This window comes from Mytilus edulis, chromosome 6 (assembly GCF_963676685.1).
Source record: "Mytilus edulis chromosome 6, xbMytEdul2.2, whole genome shotgun sequence".
Taxonomy (NCBI): Eukaryota; Metazoa; Mollusca; class Bivalvia; order Mytilida; family Mytilidae; genus Mytilus; species Mytilus edulis.
In genome coordinates this window covers 5250613-5273096 of record NC_092349.1, presented here as the reverse complement: position 1 = coordinate 5273096, position 22484 = coordinate 5250613, and the positions used below count along the sequence as shown (strand labels likewise).

The following is a 22484-nucleotide window of genomic DNA, read 5'->3' as shown; positions in this document are numbered from 1 at the left end:
AGTTGTCTTGAAGGAAAAATAAAGCATCAATAAAATTATCAAAGATTAGTGTCCAACCAAGATTTTAATATAAATTTGATAATTTTAACTATCTTGATTAGGTAAATCCAATAATCTACTGGTGCCAATATAAGAATCTATATATATCAATTGAGAGCCAATATTTACAGCGTGTGATTTTCTCAAATAATATTAAATTTCCAGCAAAATATCAATATTTATATAAAAGTAATTTATTAGTCAATTGTATCATTGTTAATGTCCATATCTATTGTACTTTCTAAAGAAAAATTTGGTATTTTACATTTAAATGTTGTTTGGTCTTGCTTTTCCATTACATAGTTGCCTCTGAAAATAAAATGAAAAAATAAATGAAATAGGAACTTGTAAATATAAAAATAATATTTATTATGGTATATTTATCTATCTGTCAAATCAAACATACTGCAGTACTTTTCACAAAAAATCTTATGACTGAATTGAGGATACTACTGTGTATAGTAAAGGGCTGTTGCTTACAAAAAACTATTGAAAAATAAGTTATCTTATGGTCAAATTGAAGTCATCCCTTCAAAAGTTTAAGAAACGTCTTCACAATTTGGGTGACTTAAATGCTATTGATTATGTTAAAACAGACTTAGAAACAATTCAGTATTATTTCTCTTGGTTGAATGAGACTTATCATCTCAAATTCGCTCCATTTGATCAACACAATAGGTGGTGCTAGAGCTGCAAACTGTAAAAGTTCTGCTAACCTTACCAAAGCATCTGATATAACCCAGGTTTTGTAGACTAATGTTTCTTATTTACTTTTGGCATTGTCTGTTTTGAATTAACTTATGATGTTTTACGTGTTCCTGCCTTTATTTTCTTAATAAATCTCACTAAACAATCTTGCAATTTAAACATTTGATTTGATTTGATTTGATTTTTGATGTTTTAATGCCACTTTTAAGCACTGCATTTAGGCTATTTCATGGCGGCCAGTTTTTATCGGTGGAGGAAGCTGGAATGCCCAGAGAAAACCACAGACCTTCGATAGGAAAACTGACAATCCTAATCAATTAAGATTGGAGTCGAGTGCATCTGCATGTGCAGCGTTCGAACTCACAACCTCAGTGATGACTGGCTAGTGATTACAGTAGTAACTACTTAGACCAATCAGCCACCGAGGCCCCTGCAATTTGAGGAAAGCAGGCTACCATGAGAACATAGAATTTTCAGACAGTAAAGAAAATATAAGACATACAACTAATAATATTTACCTCATATATCCACTGGAAGATTGTAAAGATATATGGCTGCTATATTGAAAGAATGGAAAGTCAGGTGATAAAACTGGTTCCTGAAACAAAACAGAATTGATAACTTAAAAACGGGTGTTTACCTAATACAGTACATAAAATTTTGATTGATTGATTGGTGTTGATCACTATTTACAACACTATTTTGCTATTCAGTTTTCATTGGTAGAGAAAGCCAGTGTGGCCACAGAGAGCTAATGTTATCTTAATATTGGATGTTATCATGGAACATTCGAATATATGACTTTTTCTGTACTGATTTTTATTTTGAATGTCCCTTTTTTATATCCATGATTGAGTCTTGTTAAAAAGTGAGGCTAAGCTTAAAAAAATAGTTTATTATTTAACATGATCATATATTGTATATTGTATAACCCAATGAGTCTGGCATTTACTTAGAACTTGGAGTACAAAAGTTGTACTCAACCAAACCCAGTATTTTTGATTGGTTGATTTCTGAGTTTGAGTACAAAAATTGTATGAAAATTGTGCTAAAAAAAGTTATGACTGAAAGGTTTGGACAATTCTATTTTATACAGGGTGTATCATCAGTATACATTACCTCACATAAAATGATCTTAAATTTGCAAAAATGTATATTTAATTATGCTTTTTTCAAAAAAAATAATAAACTAGAGGCTCTAAAGAGCCTGTGTCGCTCACCTTGGTCTATGTGAATATTCAACAATGGACACAGATGGATTCATGACAAAATTGTGTTTTGGTGATGGTGATGTGTTTGTAGATCTTACTTTACTAACCATTCTTGCTGCTTACAATTATCTCTATCTATAACAGTACTTTCTGTGGAAAATGTTATTGAAAATCTTCAAATTTTAAATAAATTGTTAAAAATTGACTATGAAGGGCAATAAGTCCTTAGGGAGTCAATTGACTATTTTGGTCATACTGACTTATTTTTAGTTCTTACTTTGCTGTACATTATTGCTGTTTACAGTTTATCTCTATCTATAATAATATTCAAGATAATAACAAAAAAACAGCAAAATTTCCTCAAAATTACCAATTCAAGGTCAGCAACCTAACAACCGATTATCTGATTCATCTAATCAAAGCGCTGTAAGCGCTGAAGGCAGTTAACCAAAAACCAGGCAAACGTAATTATGTGCAGTGGCGGATCCAGAAATTTTCATAAGTGGGGACCCACTGCCTGCCTAACAGGGGACCTGCTCCAGTCATGCTTCAGTGATTCCCTATATAATCAACCAAATTTTTTCTCAAAAATGGAAAGGGGGGGCACTGAAAAACCCTCTAAATCCGCCTCTGATGTGGCAATAAACATTCATATATTGTACATTTATGTTTATCTAATGAATTAATTATTATTAAGGCAAATAATTTATATGTTATCAAGGTTTCAATAGCAATGAATATATAAATGTATATTTTTTATGGTGAGTCTGCAGTGGTACAAGTTCGCAATGATTGTAGTTGTTCTAGTTGGTAGTTAACGTTGGTTTTAGTTGACTGTTAGTAGTACGTGTTGACTTAGTACGAACATGTAATAGTATGAATAGACTGGTTTCCCTGTAAAGAAAACTGAGTATGTGTTCTATAGTACAATAGTTATGCAACACAAATCAGACAAATGTTCACTACTACAAGGATCAAAGATGAGGTCTGACTGACCTGCCCATAGTAAATGTAAATGATTTGTTATATTGTTCCATACATGAATATATATGGTTTAGGGGTGGGGATCTCATCGGTTTCCAAGTTCTCAAACAGGAGGGGGTAGGGGGACTCCCTCTATATTTCATTTAATTAGTTATATTGACCCATACATGAATATATATTGTTTAGGGGTGGGGATCTCGACCGTTTCGTAAAGTTCCCAAACAGGAGGGGGTGGGTCACCCCATGGACTCCCCTTATATTTCATTTGATTAGTTATATATATAGTCCCATACATGAATGTATATGGTTGAGAGGTCATCCGTTTCAAAGTTATCAAACAGGAGGACGCCACCTATATATCATATGATTTGCCTACATTCAGGTAGTTATTTGTGAAAATAAAGTAAGAATCTTCCAGCTACTTTAACTGATCCTTCAAAATTGAGAGAAAGAAAAATACCCCTTCAAAATTGCAGTAATATGTTTACACTTTTAAAGCATCTTACATGCATTATCAACATTTATCACTGATAAAGAAAATTTAAACTGTGACCAGGAACATATATATTGTTAGATATACTGTTCCCAGCTGTCACATTGTATTGGATTTTGACATTAAAGACATTAAAATTTGTCAAAAGTAATTTTGAGTTTCTGTTTAAAATATTTTCTGCTTTTTCTGTCTTTTACATATATCTTTTGGTTTTCAATTCTAGTGTTTATATTCATTTACCATGCATAGATGTATTTTGTCACCTGCCTGGATTCGCCAAAAACCCGGAATTACCCTTATCCGCTTCCGGAATCGGATCCGAAATTGTAATATTGTCTTTTCACGGCAGCCATTGTCATTGTGTTCCAATGTTGTATTTGTCAGTCAAATACGATTTTACTCGTATTAACACATTTTTTGTCAGCGATTTTCTGTATATAGCTAGCGATTGAACAAAATTGACATCGCTGTCATGAATGATAATGATTAAAATACGTTTTGAGATCGTTGATTTGGAGACTTTGGCGAAAAGGTTTGCATGGCTATTATTTTCTTTCAAGTGAAACTGAGACTACTATAACTGTGATATAGTTGTCTCAGAGTGGAAGGCCCGTCGGGCGTGGCTAGTAACCAATTCGAAAGTGGAAGGTCGCGGACCTCGGACCACCGCTAATTTGAACCCCTGCCTCCAAATTGAAAAGATGCGAATTTCGTCTTCTAATTTGAAATTGCCGCCAACAGCATGAACAGTTGAACTTATTATATAATAGACTACTGACGTAGTTGTACTACGTATTGGCGACAAACAATATTCCTACGACTTTTGCCATTTGGGAAATCTTAACTACTTGTCTTAAAAGATTTTCGGCGATTAAATATTTCGTACAATTGTTTTTTGACATCTTAGCCAAAAGCACAGGCGATAATAAACTACATAAGAATTCCTAATGAGCACTACTTCCTATGTGCAACTTCAAAACTTTTGGGAAAATCGACGACCATTTAACGTTTTTATGGTAATATTTTTTATATTCTAGAATAAAAAGTATTAAAAAAGTGTTCAATTAGTTATATATAACATAGTAGCCAGCTAGATAATAACAATGGCAAGTATTTCAGCATTTTTTGGGTAGACCACAAATCTAGGGTGCTCGCATAATGCAGATTAACTGCATAAAAATTCCAGGGCAGATAGATCTTGACCTGATGAACAATTTTACCCCCATGTCAGATTTGCTATAAATACTTTGGTTTTTGAGTTATAAGCCAAAAACTGCATTTTACCCCTATGTTCTATTTTTAGCCATGACGGCCATCTTGGTTGGTTAAGCGGGTCACCGGACACATTTTTTGAACTATATACCCCAATGATGATTATGGCTAAGTTTGGTTAAATTTGGTCCAGTAGTTTCAGAGGAGAAGATTTTTCTAAAAGATTACTAAGATTTACGAAAAATGGTTAAAAATTGACTATAAAGGGCAATAACTCCTAAAGTGGTCAACTGACCATTTTGGTCATGTTGACTTATTTGTAGATCTTACTTTGCTGAACATTATTGCTGTTTACCGTTTATCTCTATCTATAATGATATTCAAGATAATAACCAACTAGAGGCTCTAAAGAGCCTGTGTCGCTCACCTTGGTCTTGTGCATATTAAATAATGGACACGGATAAATTCATGACATAATTGTGTTTTGGTGATAGTGATGTGTTTGTAGATCTTACTTTACTGAACATTCTTGTTGCTACAAATATCTCTGTCTATAATGAACTTGGCCCAGTAATTACAGTGGAAAATATTTTCTACAAATTTACAAAAATTTATGAAAAATGTTAAAAATTAACTATAAAGGGCAATAACTCCTTAAGGGGTCAATTGACTATTTTGGTCATGTAAACTTATTTGTAGATCTTATTTTGCTGAACGTTATTGCTGTATACAGTTTATCTCTATCTATAATAATATTCAAGATAATAACAAAAAACGGCAAAATTTCCTTAAAATTACCAATTCAGGACAGTAACCTAACAACGGGTTGTCCGATCCATGTGAAAACATCAGGGCAGATAGATCTTGACCTGATAAACAATTAAACCCTGTCAGATTTTCTCTTAATGCTTCGGTTTTTGAGTTATAAGCCAAAAACTGCATTTTACCCCTATGTTCTATTATTAGCCATTTTGGTTGATTGGCCAGGTCACACCACACATTTTTTAAACAAATTACCCCAATGATGATTGTGGCAAAGCTTAGTTTAATTTGGCCCAGTAGTTTCAGAGAAGAAGATTTTTGTAAAAGATTACTAAGATTTACGAAAAAATGGTTAAAAATTGACTATAAAGGGCAATAACTCCTTCAGGGGTCAACTGATCATTTTGGTCATGCTGACTTATTTGTAAATCTTACTTTGCTGAACATTATTGCTGTTTACCGTTTATCTCTATCTATAATAATATTCAAGAAAATAACCAAAAACAGCAAAATTTCCTTAAAATTACCAATTCAGGGGCAGCAACCCAACAACAGGTTGTCCGATTCATCTGAAAATTTCAGGACAGGTAGATCTTAAACTGATAAACACTTTTACCGCGTCAGATTTGCTCTAAATGCTTTGGTTTTTGAGTTATAAGCCAAAAACTGCATTTTACCCCTATGTTCTATTTTTAGCCATGGCGGCCATCTTGGTTGGTTGGCCGGGTCACGCCACACATTTTTTAAACTAGATATACCAAAGATGATTGTGGCCAAGTTTGGATTAATTTGGCCCAGTTGTTTCAGAGGAGAAGATTTTTGTAAAAGATTACTAAGATTTACGAAAAATGGTTAAAAATTGACTATAAAGGTCAATAACTCCTAAAGGGGTCAACTGACCATTTTGGTCATGTTGACTTATTTGTAAATCTTACTTTGCTGAACATTATTGCTGTTCACAGTTTATCTCTATCTATAATAATATTCAAGATAATAGCCAAAAACAGCAAAAATTCCCTAAAATTACCAGTTCAGGGGCAGCAACCCAATAACGGGTTGTCGGATTCATCTGAAAATTTGAGGGCAGATAGATCTTGACCTGATAAACAATTTTACCCCTTGTCAGATTTTCTCTAAATGCTTTGGTTTTTGAGTTATAAGCCAAAAACTGCATTTTACCCCTATGTTCTATTTTTAGCCATGGCGGCCATCTTGGCTGGTTGGCCGGGTCACGCCACACATTTTTTAAACTAGATACCCCAATGATGATTGTGGCCAAGTTTGGTTTAATTTGGCCCAGTAGTTTCAGAGGAGAAGATTTTTGTAAAAGTTAACGACGCCGGACGACGACGGACAACCACGACGGACGCCGGACGCCAAGTGATGGGAAAAGCTCACTTGGCCCTTCGAGCCAGGTGAGCTAAAAAGTTGACAATTATATTGTTCACATAAGTTGTCTATAAGTTGTACAAAATTGCCCAAATTTACATTCAATTTGATTATTCAAGAAGAAACACCTCTTTTAATAAAGAAAAACCTATTAGACAGAATTTAGAAATAAAATAAGAGAAGATAGGTTGTATAATATGCTTAAAGAAAGAAAAGGGCTTGGTAAATGCATGCATATATGGCTCAAATGATCATTTCTGTGGTGGTCAATTGCCTAAATGATTTTCCTTTTTTCACACTGTCTCATTTGTGTCTTCCCACTGGAATCATTATGAAGATTGTGTATTCAATCTGCAGTTTTAAAGCTACAAAATCAGTCTATGCCAAAAAATGGACAAAAAAACTAGCAAAATCTTATTCAAAGTAACATCATAACAGTTGTAAATGTTTCGTCTTGCAATTATGTTTCGAACTTAAAGGTAATGCTTTTAAATACACTTTAATTTGTACTCATTTTTCACCCACAAGAACTAGCACACATATGTGGTTCAGTTCATAAACTTACCTCCCCTACAACTCCTCTACCTATCTTTCTAATAGGTGCACCAGGCTTAGGGTAAATTTTCCATGATCGATGTCTAAGTTGCACTGTTTCTGTTCCTAAATTTTCTAAACGTATAGTATACCTCCACTGAAATAAGAAACAAGACTTCATGTTTTTCAATTTGTTTAAATATTTTAAATATTCATCAGTTTAAAGAAAGTATTGTAATATTAGAAAAATACATCTTATTTTCTATTAAGTCACTCTCACTAGTGTTACTACAAAAATGTATGAGCATAAAGTGAGAAATCTTCTGAAAAAATGAAAACAACATTTTACCTATTTCATATGTTCAAAGCACTTTTAGGAATTTACCTTCATCAGTCATTGTCAGTAAAACTAAAACCCAAATATTTGAAAGCCAAGAAACAGTATGGCCAAAAAGGACCTTAAAGTAATAGTTGAATGCCTCTAAGAACAACTAAATTGTTGACTCTCAGGGAGTTGAAATCTCAGTATTTTTAGTGGGATATTGTCATGGATTTCATGAGTAAAGTTGCACCACAAATTAAATATTCAACCAAATACAATTTCCATTTGTTTGTATGTAAACTTTTGTTAAAATCATAAAAATGAAGATCATGAACTAACAATTGTAAAACAATGTTCCTCAATCCACCAAAATAAACAAAATATTAGGGTATCTTTTTTATAGCTTAAGGTGGTACCTAACACTACAGGGAGATAACTCTGTAATATCAGCTAAACGTTTTAATTACGTTGTGTTGGGAAGGCAATATAAAGCTTCTCATTGATCAAAATTAGTGTTTGTCAAACTGCTATATAACCAGTGTAATTTTTCTGATAAAACGCTTGGTTCAAATTTTTTCAATTTTTCATATTTTTGTTTAAGGGTCAAAGTAAATACTTTGTAAAAATTTTATGAAAATTAAACGAGCCAAATTAATTTTAGTGAAAGTGTTGGGTACCACCTTAATTTCTTTTTCTTTTAACAGAGTAAAGCATTACTCCATGTCTGTTGTGTAAAATAAAATAAAATCTTACCCAATAATTATTATCCTGAAAAAGAAAATATATAATTCTACAAATACATGTACTTTAAAATACTACAATATTTTTTTTGGTATAAGACTTGTGACCATTGATTTGAAAGCATTTTCTTCAATCATGAGTAAGTTATTTAAGTTGCATAATAAAGAAAGTCAAACAAATACTTCATGGATATGAATCAAAGTGCTTGTAAGCATTGAAGGGTAAAGATTGCTTTATGAATCACTACATAACACAATTAAATATTTCATTGTAAAAGCATTGGTTTTAGTTGATTCAACTTCAATTCTGTACAAAGAAAGATAACTTCAATGTTTAAAGAATACTTATAAAATGACATCATTGACATTTTTAGAACAGATACAAGATTCCTCACAAACGTTATGTAATTTTCTTGAAAAGTATAATATCATTTTATGACTTGAACATCTGAGCATATATTTCAATGATAATTTCCTAGAAATGTTCATGGATAGGATGTTTAGAATTTTATGATCAATGCACTATATTTTGTGTATCTCAATATGGTTGTGATATCTTGGAGGATCTTGGAAGATTTAGATATCAAGTCAGAAACAATAGGTTTTGATTGCATTTCATGCAATCTCTATCCAAAAAAAAATTTAATTTCTAAAATTATCTACACTGAGGTTTTAAGTTTGAATCCTGCTCATTCAAAAGGTGCTTTTGACTTGATTTCAATTGACTACAAATAGTCGTTTTAGCTCAAGGTTGGAAGTTCTTTCAGTTTTTGTAAATGACCAATACCCTACATCACTTTTTACTCACAATTCTTTTGGGTTATAAGCTGAAAATAAGTTTGTGATTGGTTCTCAAATCATGGTTAGCAAATGTGTAAACCATAATGTGTTAGGTTTAATACTAGCTTACAGAGTATGTACACAATCTTTGTAAAGCTTACTTTTATTCCCATAAAAGCTGGTATAACTGTCACTTTTATATTTTCTGAAATTTCTCTATACACATCATATACTTTTAACCACGGATGTTTATACAAGTTTGGTTGTCCTTTGTAATGAGGACCTGTTAATAAATAAAGCTATGTTAAAATCAGTTAAACATTGTGTTATTGTTCTATGATAATTCTTGTATTCCTGTATTTTGATTTTTGCTAATGTGCTTTGTCTATATATGTCTTTTTATGTTTCTTTGATACATATGACGTGGCTCTGTACTTATACATTTCGTTATTGTTATTGTAAAATATTTTTGTATTCTTGTCTTTCATTTTTTGCAAATGTACATCCCATCATTGTGTTACTGTACTATGGAAAATTTGTGTATTCTTGTCTTGAATTTTTGCTAATATGCTTGGTCTATATACCATTTTGTGCTTCTTTGTTACATATTTGCTTGTTTTTATAGTGATTTAGATTATAACACAATGTTGTCTGCTGTACCCCTATTTTTGACATTTTTACCTCTAATATCTGTTTGTTTTGTTCACACATCGTTGTCAATACAATGGAATGTGATGTGACTGTCATACAAGTGAGAGGTTTAGCAAGCTTTAAAACTAGATTTAATCCATCATTTTCTACATAAGAAAATGCCTGTACCAAGTCAGGAATATGACAGTTGTTATCCATTCGTTTGATGTTTTTGAGCATTTGATTATGGACTTTCCTTTTTGAATTTTCCTCCTAGTTCAGTATTTTTGTGATTTTGCTTTTTTTTAAAGATGTAAAGTAGGAGTAGCTAGCTAGATTTTTATAAAGTTACATGTGCTGTCATGCAAACATACCCCAACTAAAATATCAAGAAACAGGAAGTATTACAGTAATACAATTATTTATATGAAAGAAAGAACTGTGGTATGATTTCCAATGAAACAACTATTTACCAGGGTTCGTAAAAGTTGATATAAAATATTAGAGGACAACATAGTTCCTTCAACAATGAGAAAAAAAACAATACTTTATTAATTAAAGACCCAATTATAATTCAATGTGAGAAATAATTCATACAAGAAACTAAACTAACAGCCTAATTTATAACAAATCAAGTTTACTTACTTTGGAAAGACGCATATTTTAGAAAATGATAAAGACATGGATGTTCTATTGGACAGTTGTCTACCCCTGTGTACGGCAGAATATCATCGTGAGCTACATAATCTAATCCTGTAATTATAATAGTTGTTCAATTACAACATGTCACTTCATATTGATAGATATATGGGCGTTTTTCAATAAAAACGTATTTTCTTGTCCCAGCCACTTAAAAAAAAATGTGTTTGATCTTTGGAAGTAATTTTTTGTGCAGTCAGTACATTGAATTAGATTTAACATTTTTAAGCAAAGAAACAGTTTATTTTTAGAGGGATTGATAAGATTTTGACTCCTGAATGGTCCAAAACAACCAAAATGACATGTCCCTAGACCGCCTGTTCAACATTCATACTCTAAAATATCGTAAAAAAATGAAGAAATAAATGTTTTTTTTACTTTACATAAGTTCTTTAATAATTCAAAAGTATGTTCAGAGCCAACATATTTTAATAAACAGCTTTCAATATAGGTTTTTTAATTTCAAAAGGTGTGTCCCTCACAAAATGTCCACTACGAAACGAAGTCATTAAAATTTGCCAATAAACAGTTTTATAAAATCAATGTAATTTTTGTTAGCAAGAGATATAAACATTAGGGTCTTACAAAAGAAGTGGTGCTTTTATAACGGCAATTAAATTGTTGGTAAGAAAAATTGAGCACATCAAATGGACCAGAGTGATACCGTATTTTTGATAATGTCCACTACGAGACGGGTCAAATCTCCTTTAGTATCTGGTTTTAAAATTATGAAAAAAATATCAGTGTACAGCTTGATAAATGCTTAGATGAATATAATCAGTCTTGTTACTATTGCAATATAGGGATTGTGGGAAAAAAATAAAACATGCGAATACGTCCCTTACGAAACGGTCCCCTACGAAACAAGTATGGGAGAAAAACGTTTCGTAGTGGACACTATCACTACCATGCAGTCTTTTTTTAATCTTTTTTCAATTATATTCGTGCAAAACAAATAACAAGGGTTAGTTTCATGTAATTTTTATTATGTTTTTATTAACATATAATAGGGTTGATGTCAACTACGAAACTTTTTGTCCACTACGAAACGCATCAAAATGTCCACTACGTAACATGACTTGAACCTTCATATGTGAAGAACTGTCTAATCTTTATCGATAAAAATGGTTTTCCAATTCAGAAAAAAATGATATTTTTCTAGTATTTAAAGTAAACAAACTGGAATGTATATAGGAAACATTTAAAATTGCAAAAAATATGTGTGTTTAGAAGAAGTTTCGTAGGGGACAAAAGTCCCCTACGAAACATTACACAAATTATGAAAATAATATCATTTTAAAGAATATTTAAGATTGCACTCTTTGTTTACAAACAGGTCTGTTATAGAGGTATTCAAAATAACTCTTGAAATTAAATTTTAGACAAGTTGATTTTCCATTTTTTTTAGGTCTGAAATGTACGCTTTTATTGAAAAACGCCCATATATTTGATCTTTTGTTTATGTTGTTTTATTTGATCTTTTGCAAAAATTCCACAAATTTGCTAAAAAATTTAATATGTCATCTCGTTTAAGAGAAAACAAGTCTTGTCAGGTAAAACTCTCCTTTTCAAGTTGTAGAACTGTAAATTCAGAAATAATGGGGTGCATTTAGTTATATGATTTTTTTAAAATAGACAATAAAATTGAGAATGGATATGGGGAATGTGTCAAAGAGACAACAACCTGACCATAGACAATAGCCGAGGGCCACCAATAGGCATTTATGCTACGAGAAACTCCCACAACCATAGCATAGAGAAGTTCTCACTCAAACACACACAAGAATTTAAATATTGCAATTTCAAACAAACTACATACAGATCTACATTTTTAGTTATCAAAATGAGAGTTCTTGTAATTGTAAATTCAGAAATTATCGTGTGCATTTATTATTGTGATTTTGTCATTTTCGACTAAAATGGGATTTATTTTTTGCGATATTGAGAAAAATTCATATAAAATTTGAAAATCTGAGTTAAATTTATATTGCCATTATAACCCTGTCGCATTTTTCTCAATAATAAAAACATAACAATAATTTCTGATTCTGAATGCACAGTACCACCTAGGTATTTTGAATTAAAGCTCGCCTCTCACAGCCATTTTCAATATTAGTCTTGCAATAGACCTTTTAATACAGGTTTTACTGTATGTATACAAGTTGATGATGACCCTCTTGCACTATGATATGTTCATGTTTGGAGAACCATGAAATTGAGGTCAGAAAAATTTGGCATATGATTAAAAAAGTTCACCTGACAATGAACACGTGTTCTAGTTTTCAGGTATATGTGAAATAAAATGCTCTGCAGGGCACAGAGGTTGAACCCTGAACAGTTTTGGAAAGTATTGACACTACATTCTAGTTTTGAGTTTGAATTGTGATTTAAAATTTGACACAGTATACATTTTGACATAAAATATGGTCTAGGAACCCTGATTATCTTGTATAGCAGTTAGGTCTTTAAAGAATTCAAATTATTACCTTGTATAGCAGTTAGGTCTTTAAAGAATTCAAATTATTACCTTGTATAGCAGTTAGGTCTTTAAAGAATTCAAATTATTACCTTGTATAGCAGTTAATTAGGTCTTTAAAGAATTCAAATTATTACCTTGTATAGCAGTTAGGCCTTTTGTGTTGTTGCTTGGTAAATATGTTACTTTTTCTTCTTTTAACCATTTTCTCTACAAAAAAAGTAGTGTATCATACTTTCAAAATAGATATAAAAATCTAGCTACCAAATTAACATGATTAACAAAAATGATTAAGATTGAATATGAGGCATTTGCAACCTGATGAGCACATGCAGAGTAAAGGCTATATATAACATGAGGTTTTACTTGTCATCTTATTTTTTATAAACAACATACTGCTGATATCTTCAAACAAATGTTTTTCATTTATAAAAGTGTTTGATCTTATTATTATAAGGGAAATGCCAAATTTTCTGTATATTGGACAGGTGAGATGAAATAATTTTAGGAATTTTTGATCCTCAATGCTCTTCATACTTTATTTGGTCTTTTTAACCTTTTTTGATTTAAGGGTCACTGATGAGTCTTTTGTAGACGCAACGCTCGTCTGGTGCAAATACAGAATTTCAATCCTGGTATCTATGATCAGTTTATTTATGTCGGTCATGATCCTCAATTTTGGATATTTAATGAATGGCTGTTATTTATTTTGAATTTATTGAACCATAAAATTAATTTTTGACTCTTCACATTGAATAATCCGCGAAGCGGATTATGTTAAATGTGAACAGTCAAAAATTAATTTTATGGTTCAATAAATTAAAAATAAATTATTGCCATTCATTATAAATAAATTTCTATAAAAAATAAGGCTCAAAGATGTATATTAATACGAATAACAACGTACACAGATGTTTGCGTATGAATACACAACGTTAGAGTGGGTGTGTCGCCATACAAATTGATAACATTGAAAATAAAGCTAATTCTTTTAACCAATCAGAAGACAGTAAATACACCAAATTTATTTATTCAACCATATTAAGCAAAACAATATCTGACATGTCTGACCTTACTTCTAAGAATTTACAATTTCTTTTTATTGTTGATCACTATTTTGCCTATGACGACTTTGATGTTTACATTGTCAATGGCACATGCCCCCTTAGTTTCCAGCAATAATTTTTCATATTACTCTACATTGTTGAGAAAGGAAATTATCAGATTATTAGTCAGGACAATCAAAGGAAAATTTTGTAAAATAGCTATAATTACCCATAATACTTACAGCAAACTCAAGATCCCGGTCATCTATTAAAGCTTGATAAAATATTTCCTTCTTTCTGAAATATGATAATTAGAAAAATTGAAAAATCATACAATGTTATTAATTAAAATTTCCTGTCTGAAAAATGGAATTAACTTTGATAAAACGATTAGTATGGATCATAAAGGAAGTGTGTTTACTAAGATTTGTTTTTAGCAGATTGGGAATATATGGTTGAATTCAATCTTACTTGAAGCCTTGAGAATACTAGCATGCTCCCTAGTTACATCAAGGCTAGACTATGCTTTGTATTTTATGATGGTTTTTTGTTGTTTTCTAATAATTTTTTATGTATTTTATGAAGTGCTTAGAGTGAAAATTGTTACCATATAATGAATGGCAGAGCTCTATGAATACTCTATTCATCCTTATTAAAAGAGAAAATAAGGCTGAACAATTAGAAAGAAATTAGGATATAAAGTCTTGTACAATTTTATCAGTTATAAAATAATAAAATAATGACTGCTTCTGTTTATATACCAACTTGCTAGCAAATTTTTTCTCTGGATCCATTTCGTAAACATTTGCAACCCATGGGTACAAAATAACTCCTCTATAATCAAACAGTGTGTGAAGAAATGTCTGAAATAAAAAGACAAAATGTTGATTTCTTATTATTTGTTGGATACCAATTTGTGTTGATTTTAAGGGTACAGATAAATCATGAACCTAAATGTTTCTACAATTTTTCAATAAGGTTGTATGCAAACTCTAGCAAAAACAATTTCATTTTGTGTTTCATTTACCCCATTTTGTGAATTTAGATTTCCATTATTTTATATTAGTGTGCCCAGAATCTATATTCTGTAATGTTATCATTGTTGATCCTTACTATGAATGGATCCAGTTTTGCAGTTCTTAGTAGAATTATTAAATGATTAATTGTTATTTAATTATTAACTGTACTATGAATCGAGTTTCATGAAATTTTATTGTAATCGAAATTATTGAACTAATGCTTTCCCATGCATTATCTCCCTTTAACACTTCATGCTATGTATTATCTCCCCTTAACACTTCATGTTATGTATTATCTTCCCTTGAAACTGCCTCCTATGCTGAGGTATCTCTTACCTGCCCTGTGCTGTAACTTTTGTCTGCACTTTGTTTCTCACATGGTTTCCCCACTTCTACAACACTAAAACAAAAGATGATAACTTAATGAATATTAAAACCTTGGTAGGAGTAAAACAATGATTTGATATGAAGATTATAAATACAAAATATGAAAGATAATTACTTTTAACGTTTAACAGTTTGTAACAAGTTTGATAGCTGTTTGGAATCTTCTGCTTTATTTTTACCAGTCTTAGAGACAAATGACCTACTTGTTTGATCATCATTACAATCTGTTTATTCACAATAATGCACAAAAGAATCCCTGTTTACGATTGTAGAATAAAATTGAGAATGGAAATTGGGAATGTGTCAAAGAGACAATAACTCGACCAAAGAGTAAAAAAGCAGCGGAAGGCCACCAATGTGTCGACTTCAGCACAGCAATAAAATCCTGCACCAGGTGACTGACTTTAGCTGATTTAAACAAAAATGTGTACTAGTTCAGTGAAAATGTACGTCTGAATTTATTATTTTTTACTCTTACGTCACAGAAAAAATTAAAATAGCCTTTCTAGACGTCATAATTATCTGGACTTGTACAAATCCCTGTGTTGAATTAAATTTCAATCTCACTATCATCAATGATCATGGCTGGTAATCTACACAAGAAGAACAATTGGTTTGGCAATGAAAACCATGAGATGATTTCCAGTTATGCTTTAGTGGAGTCATTGTCACCGCTTCGCAAGGCATGTACATTTCTAAAATGGTAATTTTCTAATTCAACTTATAAAATATTGCAAATTGGGAAATGCTATGCTGTGTTGAATTCTTTCATGAAGAGACACAAGTATCGTTTACTGTCCATGGAGCTAAACTCCTGCAAAATCATTCGCCCAACGAGAAATTGCCGAAAAAAAAGTGACATTAAACCGTTGAGATGTTTCTATTAAATGATAATTTTAAACAAAAATGATAAACAGACTTGCAAATAAAAAAAAAATGTTTTTTTTTCTGTCCACAGCACAGGCACTTGTTTCTGTCAAATCAGGGTTTATTACTATCCACACTCCTATGAAAAATCATGTAGGAGTGAAGATAGTCAACTCCTATTGAAAATGATTGACAGAGCCAAGTGCCTTCATTTGGCCTAAAGTAGACCAATTAATTATGATGTCTTACTCTTGAAAGGCCATTATGTTTTTGCTTAGACACTTACAGCTACTTTGATGTAAGGCGACAAAGCAAAAAAATATAATAGCCTTTCAAGTCTTCATAATTATAGGTATCAGGTCCGTTCGCGCCCAATATACTTTCGCAACCTACACGTTTGCACCTCGCACGTTCATACCCAAGGTCCGTTCGCACTCTACACGTTTGCGCCCAATTTTAATTCAAATTCCAGTTGAATAATTGGAAAATCATGATTGTTGTTTTTAATTGCTTTGGTGTAAATACTGAATGTATGGATAGCTTGGTATGAGTAAACATTTGAAGATTTTAAATGAAAAACACAAAAGATAATTGTTTTTAACAGCTTGGTCCCTTTGATCTGAAACAATGAAACAATAAAATATACCAATACACTATTATAACCAAAACATGATAAAATTTATTCAACACACAAAAAATAAAAATGTAGTCAGAATCTCACTTCATTTTGAAACAAGTCATTGAATAAATTTATAGCAATACACTAACCAAAACATGATTAAGAGTTATTCAACACAAAATAAAACGTTGACAGAATCCCACTTTATATAGAAAGGAATTTTTTTTTTTTTAACAATACGCTATCCAAAACATGATTAAGATTTATTCAACACAAAAAAAAAATGCTGTCTCACTTTATTTTGAGACAATGAAAACAATTATACTTATAAGAATACTACTTGCCAAAACTTGATTACAAAGTTATTAAACACAAAACCAATTAAAATTGGGCGCGAATATTTTGGGTGCGAACGGTTTTTGGGTGCGAACATGAATGGGCGCGAACGGACCCGGATTCATAATTATAACACTACTAGCATGACTAGTGCCTTCTACATGTTCTAAAGTCGAACAATGTCCAAATAATAATGACTTGTTGCAAGGCCATTTTATTTTTTCAGTTGTGCTGGAAGGTGTACAAGAAAAATAAATAAAAGTAATAAAAAAAAATGAAATTAACTTAAAGCGACCTCATACAGGCATGCGCCGGAAAGTAATCCTCAAAAAGTTGATGGTATTCCGTAACTAAAGAAGAAGAAAAAAAAATTACATGACGTCAAAATTATTTGGACTACATGTACAAGTGCCTGTGGTCCACAGGACTGAGATTATGTCGTTTAGACCGCTTACAATACACCTTATCGTTATTTGTCCGCTATTACTGGATATCACACAGGTTCACGTAAATTTTTGATGTCACAAAACAAAATATCTGACGCCACAATGGAAAAGTGATTGTTATAATGGAAAAGTGATTGTTATATGCGTCAAAAGTTCAAGCGGCCGGGTCAGCCGGGATCAGCGATATGGTGTATTGCAAGCTGTCAGAAGTTGATAGACGTTTTAAAAAATCTGTCAATGTTCATTATTTCATGAGTGAGGGGATTGGTTCTGATTGAGGACATCATAAATGCTTGATTTGGACTACACAGTCTACACTAAAGTACAGTGCGCGAAGATGTCTGACCAGCTGAACTTGCTAGAGGTTAGACCTGCAAATTATAATACATGACTGGCGAAATATAATTTGTCTTGCATTGATCATACCTTGGTGCTGAGGACAGACACCTATGTGATTTCTTTTGACATTGTTTAGTTCTTGATAATAAAGAACATAAAGTTCTTTTTATATTTAAACTGGCCATGGCATGTTGACAATTTTTCTTCCTGAGTTATCTTCCTTGATAAAACCAATATCGGAAAAACGATGGAATTATTCCGCAAAATGAACATGATCTCTATGGTTATATGTTATGAATTAAATATCAGAAAAGAAATATAGCAGTGGCGAGTCCAGGGGGGGTCCGGGGGTTGGAATCCCCCTTTTTTTGCCGATCAATGCATTTGAATGGGAGCATATAGTTGGACCCCCCCCTTTACTCTGGGTTGGGAACCCCTCTTTTTAAAATGGCTGCACCCGCCACTGTACAGAAGAGAATCCCAGAAAAATAACAACATATTGAAAGGCATATTGGAACACCCTTTAAATTCAAAGGGGGGTATGATTTTTGTCTGAGTCAGAGGATATTTTTTTTTTTTAGTTTTTCAAAGCTATCATTAACTTATTTTTTTTCTTCAAAATTCAACACTATATAACACAGGCACTTGTTTCTATCCATACGAAGGTCGACTATCCATATAAATAGAAGAAGGTGGCTAACGAAATTTTTTTTAGGTCACGACAGTCTCCGCTTGGGACGCTTTTTCTACCCTTCAACTTAATGCTAAAAATCCCTACCTTATATGAATCGATTCAGTAAATATTTTCCTTTAACACTAAACTAATTTCATAATCCCCACAGTGTTCCTCTTCACGGTAATCTACTCTCAATTCACTAAACCATGTCCAAAAGTTCAACTACCATCTTTCCAATGTATCTACTTCCGGTTGACATCGCAGTAAATTTATTTTGTTTTCATTGACTCAGTTTCTTTCCCCTAATTCTGATACGTTTTTTACCTCCAAAATAAAAGATCGATGAAATTCTTTAGAGTTACCATATACATTCGGAATTCTCTAGTATTATCGAATTCATTCAAATTAGTTTCTGACTTTCTGATTTTTTTAATAACAACAATAAATGTACTTATTTCGGTGAAATTTCATCTTTAAAAATATATTGATAATGAAAATAATAAACTGGTAATTTTACAGAATCATTTCGTTTTTAAAAAGATAGCATTCTGCCCACAACCGGAAGTAGATACATTGGAAAGATGGTAGTTGAACTTTTGGACATGGTTTAGTGAATTGAGAGCAGATTACCGTGAAGAGGAACACTGTGGGGATTATGAAATTAGTTTAGTGTTAAAGGAAAATATTCACTGAATCGATTCATATAAGGTAGGGATTTTTAGCATTAAGTTGAAGGGTAGAAAAAGCGTCCCAAGCGGAGACTGTCGTGACCAAAAAAAATTCGTTAGCCACCTTCTTCTATTTATATGGATAGTCGACCTTCGTATGGATAGAAACAAGTGCCTGTGCTATATAATGAGGGGGGAAAGGACCTTTATCGGGACTCCGGGATCGGGTGTTTTTAAGCTCGGGATTTCGGGATTGACCCTTTCGGGATCCGGGAATCCTTTTTTTCGGATTTCGGGATGTCGGGATTTGCTTTATTTAAATTCGGGACCTCGGGATTTCGTTTTTTTAAATCCGGGATTTCGGGATCAAGACCCCTCCTATACCCCCTCTATAATGTAAAATAGGGGAAATCTGGAATCAGAATATATTTTTTTTTGTTATCTAGTTGACCACAATATTTTTTTCCTCAACAAATTGGGGAGCACAATATTTTTATTTTTAGGAATGAACCATACCCCCTTTTGAAGTTGATGGACGTGGTCCTAATGTGTGCAAAATGATATTGGTAACATATCCAGAAATCAACGCCACTTTGCTTATTTGAATATTATACTAAAGAAATCGGATACGGGTCACGGAAATTACATTAAAATGATAGGGAATTTTGAAAAAATGTCTGTTTTAATTTTAATTTAAGTGATAGACAGGTTGCCGGGGCAGAAAATGAATATACACAACAATATACACCATTTAAACGAAACATAATGACTGTTGTTGTAAAAATACAGGTTCCTGAGCTATTTTAAAAATCGAAGCGAGAGGCTTTTAACATTGCAGTGTAAAATACAGGCTAAAATGGCTGAAACGTCAAATTTGCAAACTTCGTGTTGAAAATTGGCTTACAAGGTCATTACAAAAACAGGTTGCCGGGGTGAAATATGAAACTTGAATTCCCAAAGAATAAGCAAGTCCAAACCTTGTATTTGTAGTCGTTGAACTCTAGGTTCCCACGTAAAATTAAAATGTCACTATTTCAAGAAGAATAAACTCACGAAAGCACGAAAAATTCACAAAATTCGCGTTCATTGTTTTGATTTTGACCGCCTGACAACTTTACGGAAATATCAAAGTGATTGTAAATAAGGACTCTGTGACGGACAACTTATAATATCCGTGTTTTAAAGATTTTAATGATATCAAGCCTATCAAGCCAGTCCAGTTCAAAGTACTATCACGTGGTACAATTCTCATTTACATATTATGAATATTAATTAGCAAAACCACTACTAATTTCGGGCTATGAAGTTGCTTCAACCGTGCTTTAATGAATGAATATCAAAAGGGGAATTCATGATATATAGGGGTTGAGTAAAAGAATGATCTCGAAAAGAGAACAGAAAGAGAGCAGTGATAAGAATAAAAAAAAATCCCAGTGGTTAGGGAAATGAACACCGCTAATTTACACCCCGCGAAAATAACCCGCTATACGGGATCATACGGTATAAGTCTTAGTTTAGAGAAGAAGAAAAAAGCAAGTTATACAGCAAAATTTAGATAATGGTTATAAGGATTTGGCATTAGAAATTGTACTGACGTCGCGTACGGTGTTGGTGTTAGTTTTGGTAACGTTATTTTGACGTTATTTTTCATGCATTGTATAAATAACGTCGTACTTTTTTTTATTTCGTGCAGCTTAATCATACAGCATAATTCATATGAGCGGTTTGCTTGACTTGCTTACGTATAGAACCGAAATGCAAAAGCGGCACATATTTTTTAAGTACAGTTAAATTAAAACGGAAAAATAATATTCATTTACATTAGTATCCCCTTGGACAGATATTTTCTCTTTCTTTTGATTGAAACAGGATAGTTAAAAAAAGTTTAAACCACTGTCTATTCTGCTGTTTTTCTTTTAGTTTAAACGTATTTATTTATAGTGGATTGGGAAACAAGTTATTACAACTTAAATTAATCCGTTTCCACTTTGATGGTGCGAGTGCTTCCTTGTAGCCTTAGCCTGCTCTTTTCGAAATCTAAAAGGGTGACTTTTATGTGCAAGAGATATTGCTCTCTCTTAATAAAACACGGGTCAGTCATTTATCGCCCCCTTCCGACGGACTATCATTGTTTTACAAGACCATCATACTCGCAAATAGTGTCAAGGGCTTATTTTTTTTTATCCGCTTTTGATAATTTCCGAATAAAATTTTTATTAGTTGAATGGTTTGTTTCATCGCCTGTATTAAATGTTAAAAGAATCAACAGTTGAAAGCAGCAGACATTAGAGCCCATTTCAGCGCAGGATTAATCCGTTCAGCTGTATTTTCGATAGCCCAGTTTAGCGAAAACTTTCCTAGTTGAATAATACTAAAACCACGAGCATCAATTTATGCTGGTTTTAATATTAAAGTTGTATGTATATATATGTTCACTTGGGTTCATCATGGAAATAAAAGAAATTCAATAGTTGTCACTCAGCTATTTACGTTTTTCATGATACTATCATCAAATTGCAAACAATAACATATATAAAAATACAATGTATAGGCGAATGTGCACCACAATCTAGACAAGATAAAAAGAAAAATCAATTTCTACTGCAACTTTATCAACAGTGTTGTACTGATTGTGCATGGGTTTTCTCTTTTAGATCTCGCGCATGGGTCTTTGTTTTTTTTTAAGAAAAAGTGTGCAAACAAAATAAATATTGAAACAAATATATAAAGAAAAATGCAAGGATTAAATTAAGGATGTTTCATTAATCCATGTATGTGCCAATCGAAATTGATAAAGAAACATGCCAGCATTTTTTATCCTTGCATGTTCGTATGTCCCTAGAAACACACTATCCATTCTTTCTGATTTGAAAATGTGCAATATAAATTGATCCTTTTTCTATTATAATCGTTCGTACTTAGACACCAGGTCCCATGTACTGAATATAGAACATTCAAACTAGTCCCCCAAACTGCCTCAAATAATAGATAAAAGGGGATGGAGAGGGTTTCAGAAACATTAAACATGTTAAGAAAGTTTTGAATAAGCATTCAATGACATATTTGTCGCTGGACGTCAGATAAACAATGAATCAATACACA

The 22484-nt window shown here is 32.2% G+C and overlaps 1 protein-coding gene across 2 annotated transcripts; it reads right to left on the bottom strand.

Moving 5' to 3' along the window:
* Positions 1 to 217: 217 nt before the first annotated feature.
* Positions 218 to 18272, bottom strand: LOC139526998 (polymerase delta-interacting protein 2-like). Of its 2 annotated transcripts, XM_071322202.1 has the most exons (11): positions 18126 to 18272; positions 15381 to 15444; positions 14791 to 14888; positions 14268 to 14322; positions 13117 to 13189; positions 10450 to 10557; positions 9336 to 9457; positions 8408 to 8422; positions 7364 to 7489; positions 1266 to 1345; positions 218 to 348 (listed from the first exon to the last, which is right to left on the bottom strand). In XM_071322202.1, the coding sequence occupies exons 1-11, from the start codon at positions 18221 to 18223 to the stop codon at positions 237 to 239; spliced, it is 951 nt and encodes a 316-aa protein (XP_071178303.1). In that variant the 5' UTR covers positions 18224 to 18272; the 3' UTR covers positions 218 to 236. The 2 variants fall into 2 exon arrangements, with proteins under 2 accessions (XP_071178303.1, XP_071178304.1); XM_071322203.1 differs by lacking the exon at positions 8408 to 8422.
* Positions 18273 to 22484: the final 4212 nt, after the last annotated feature.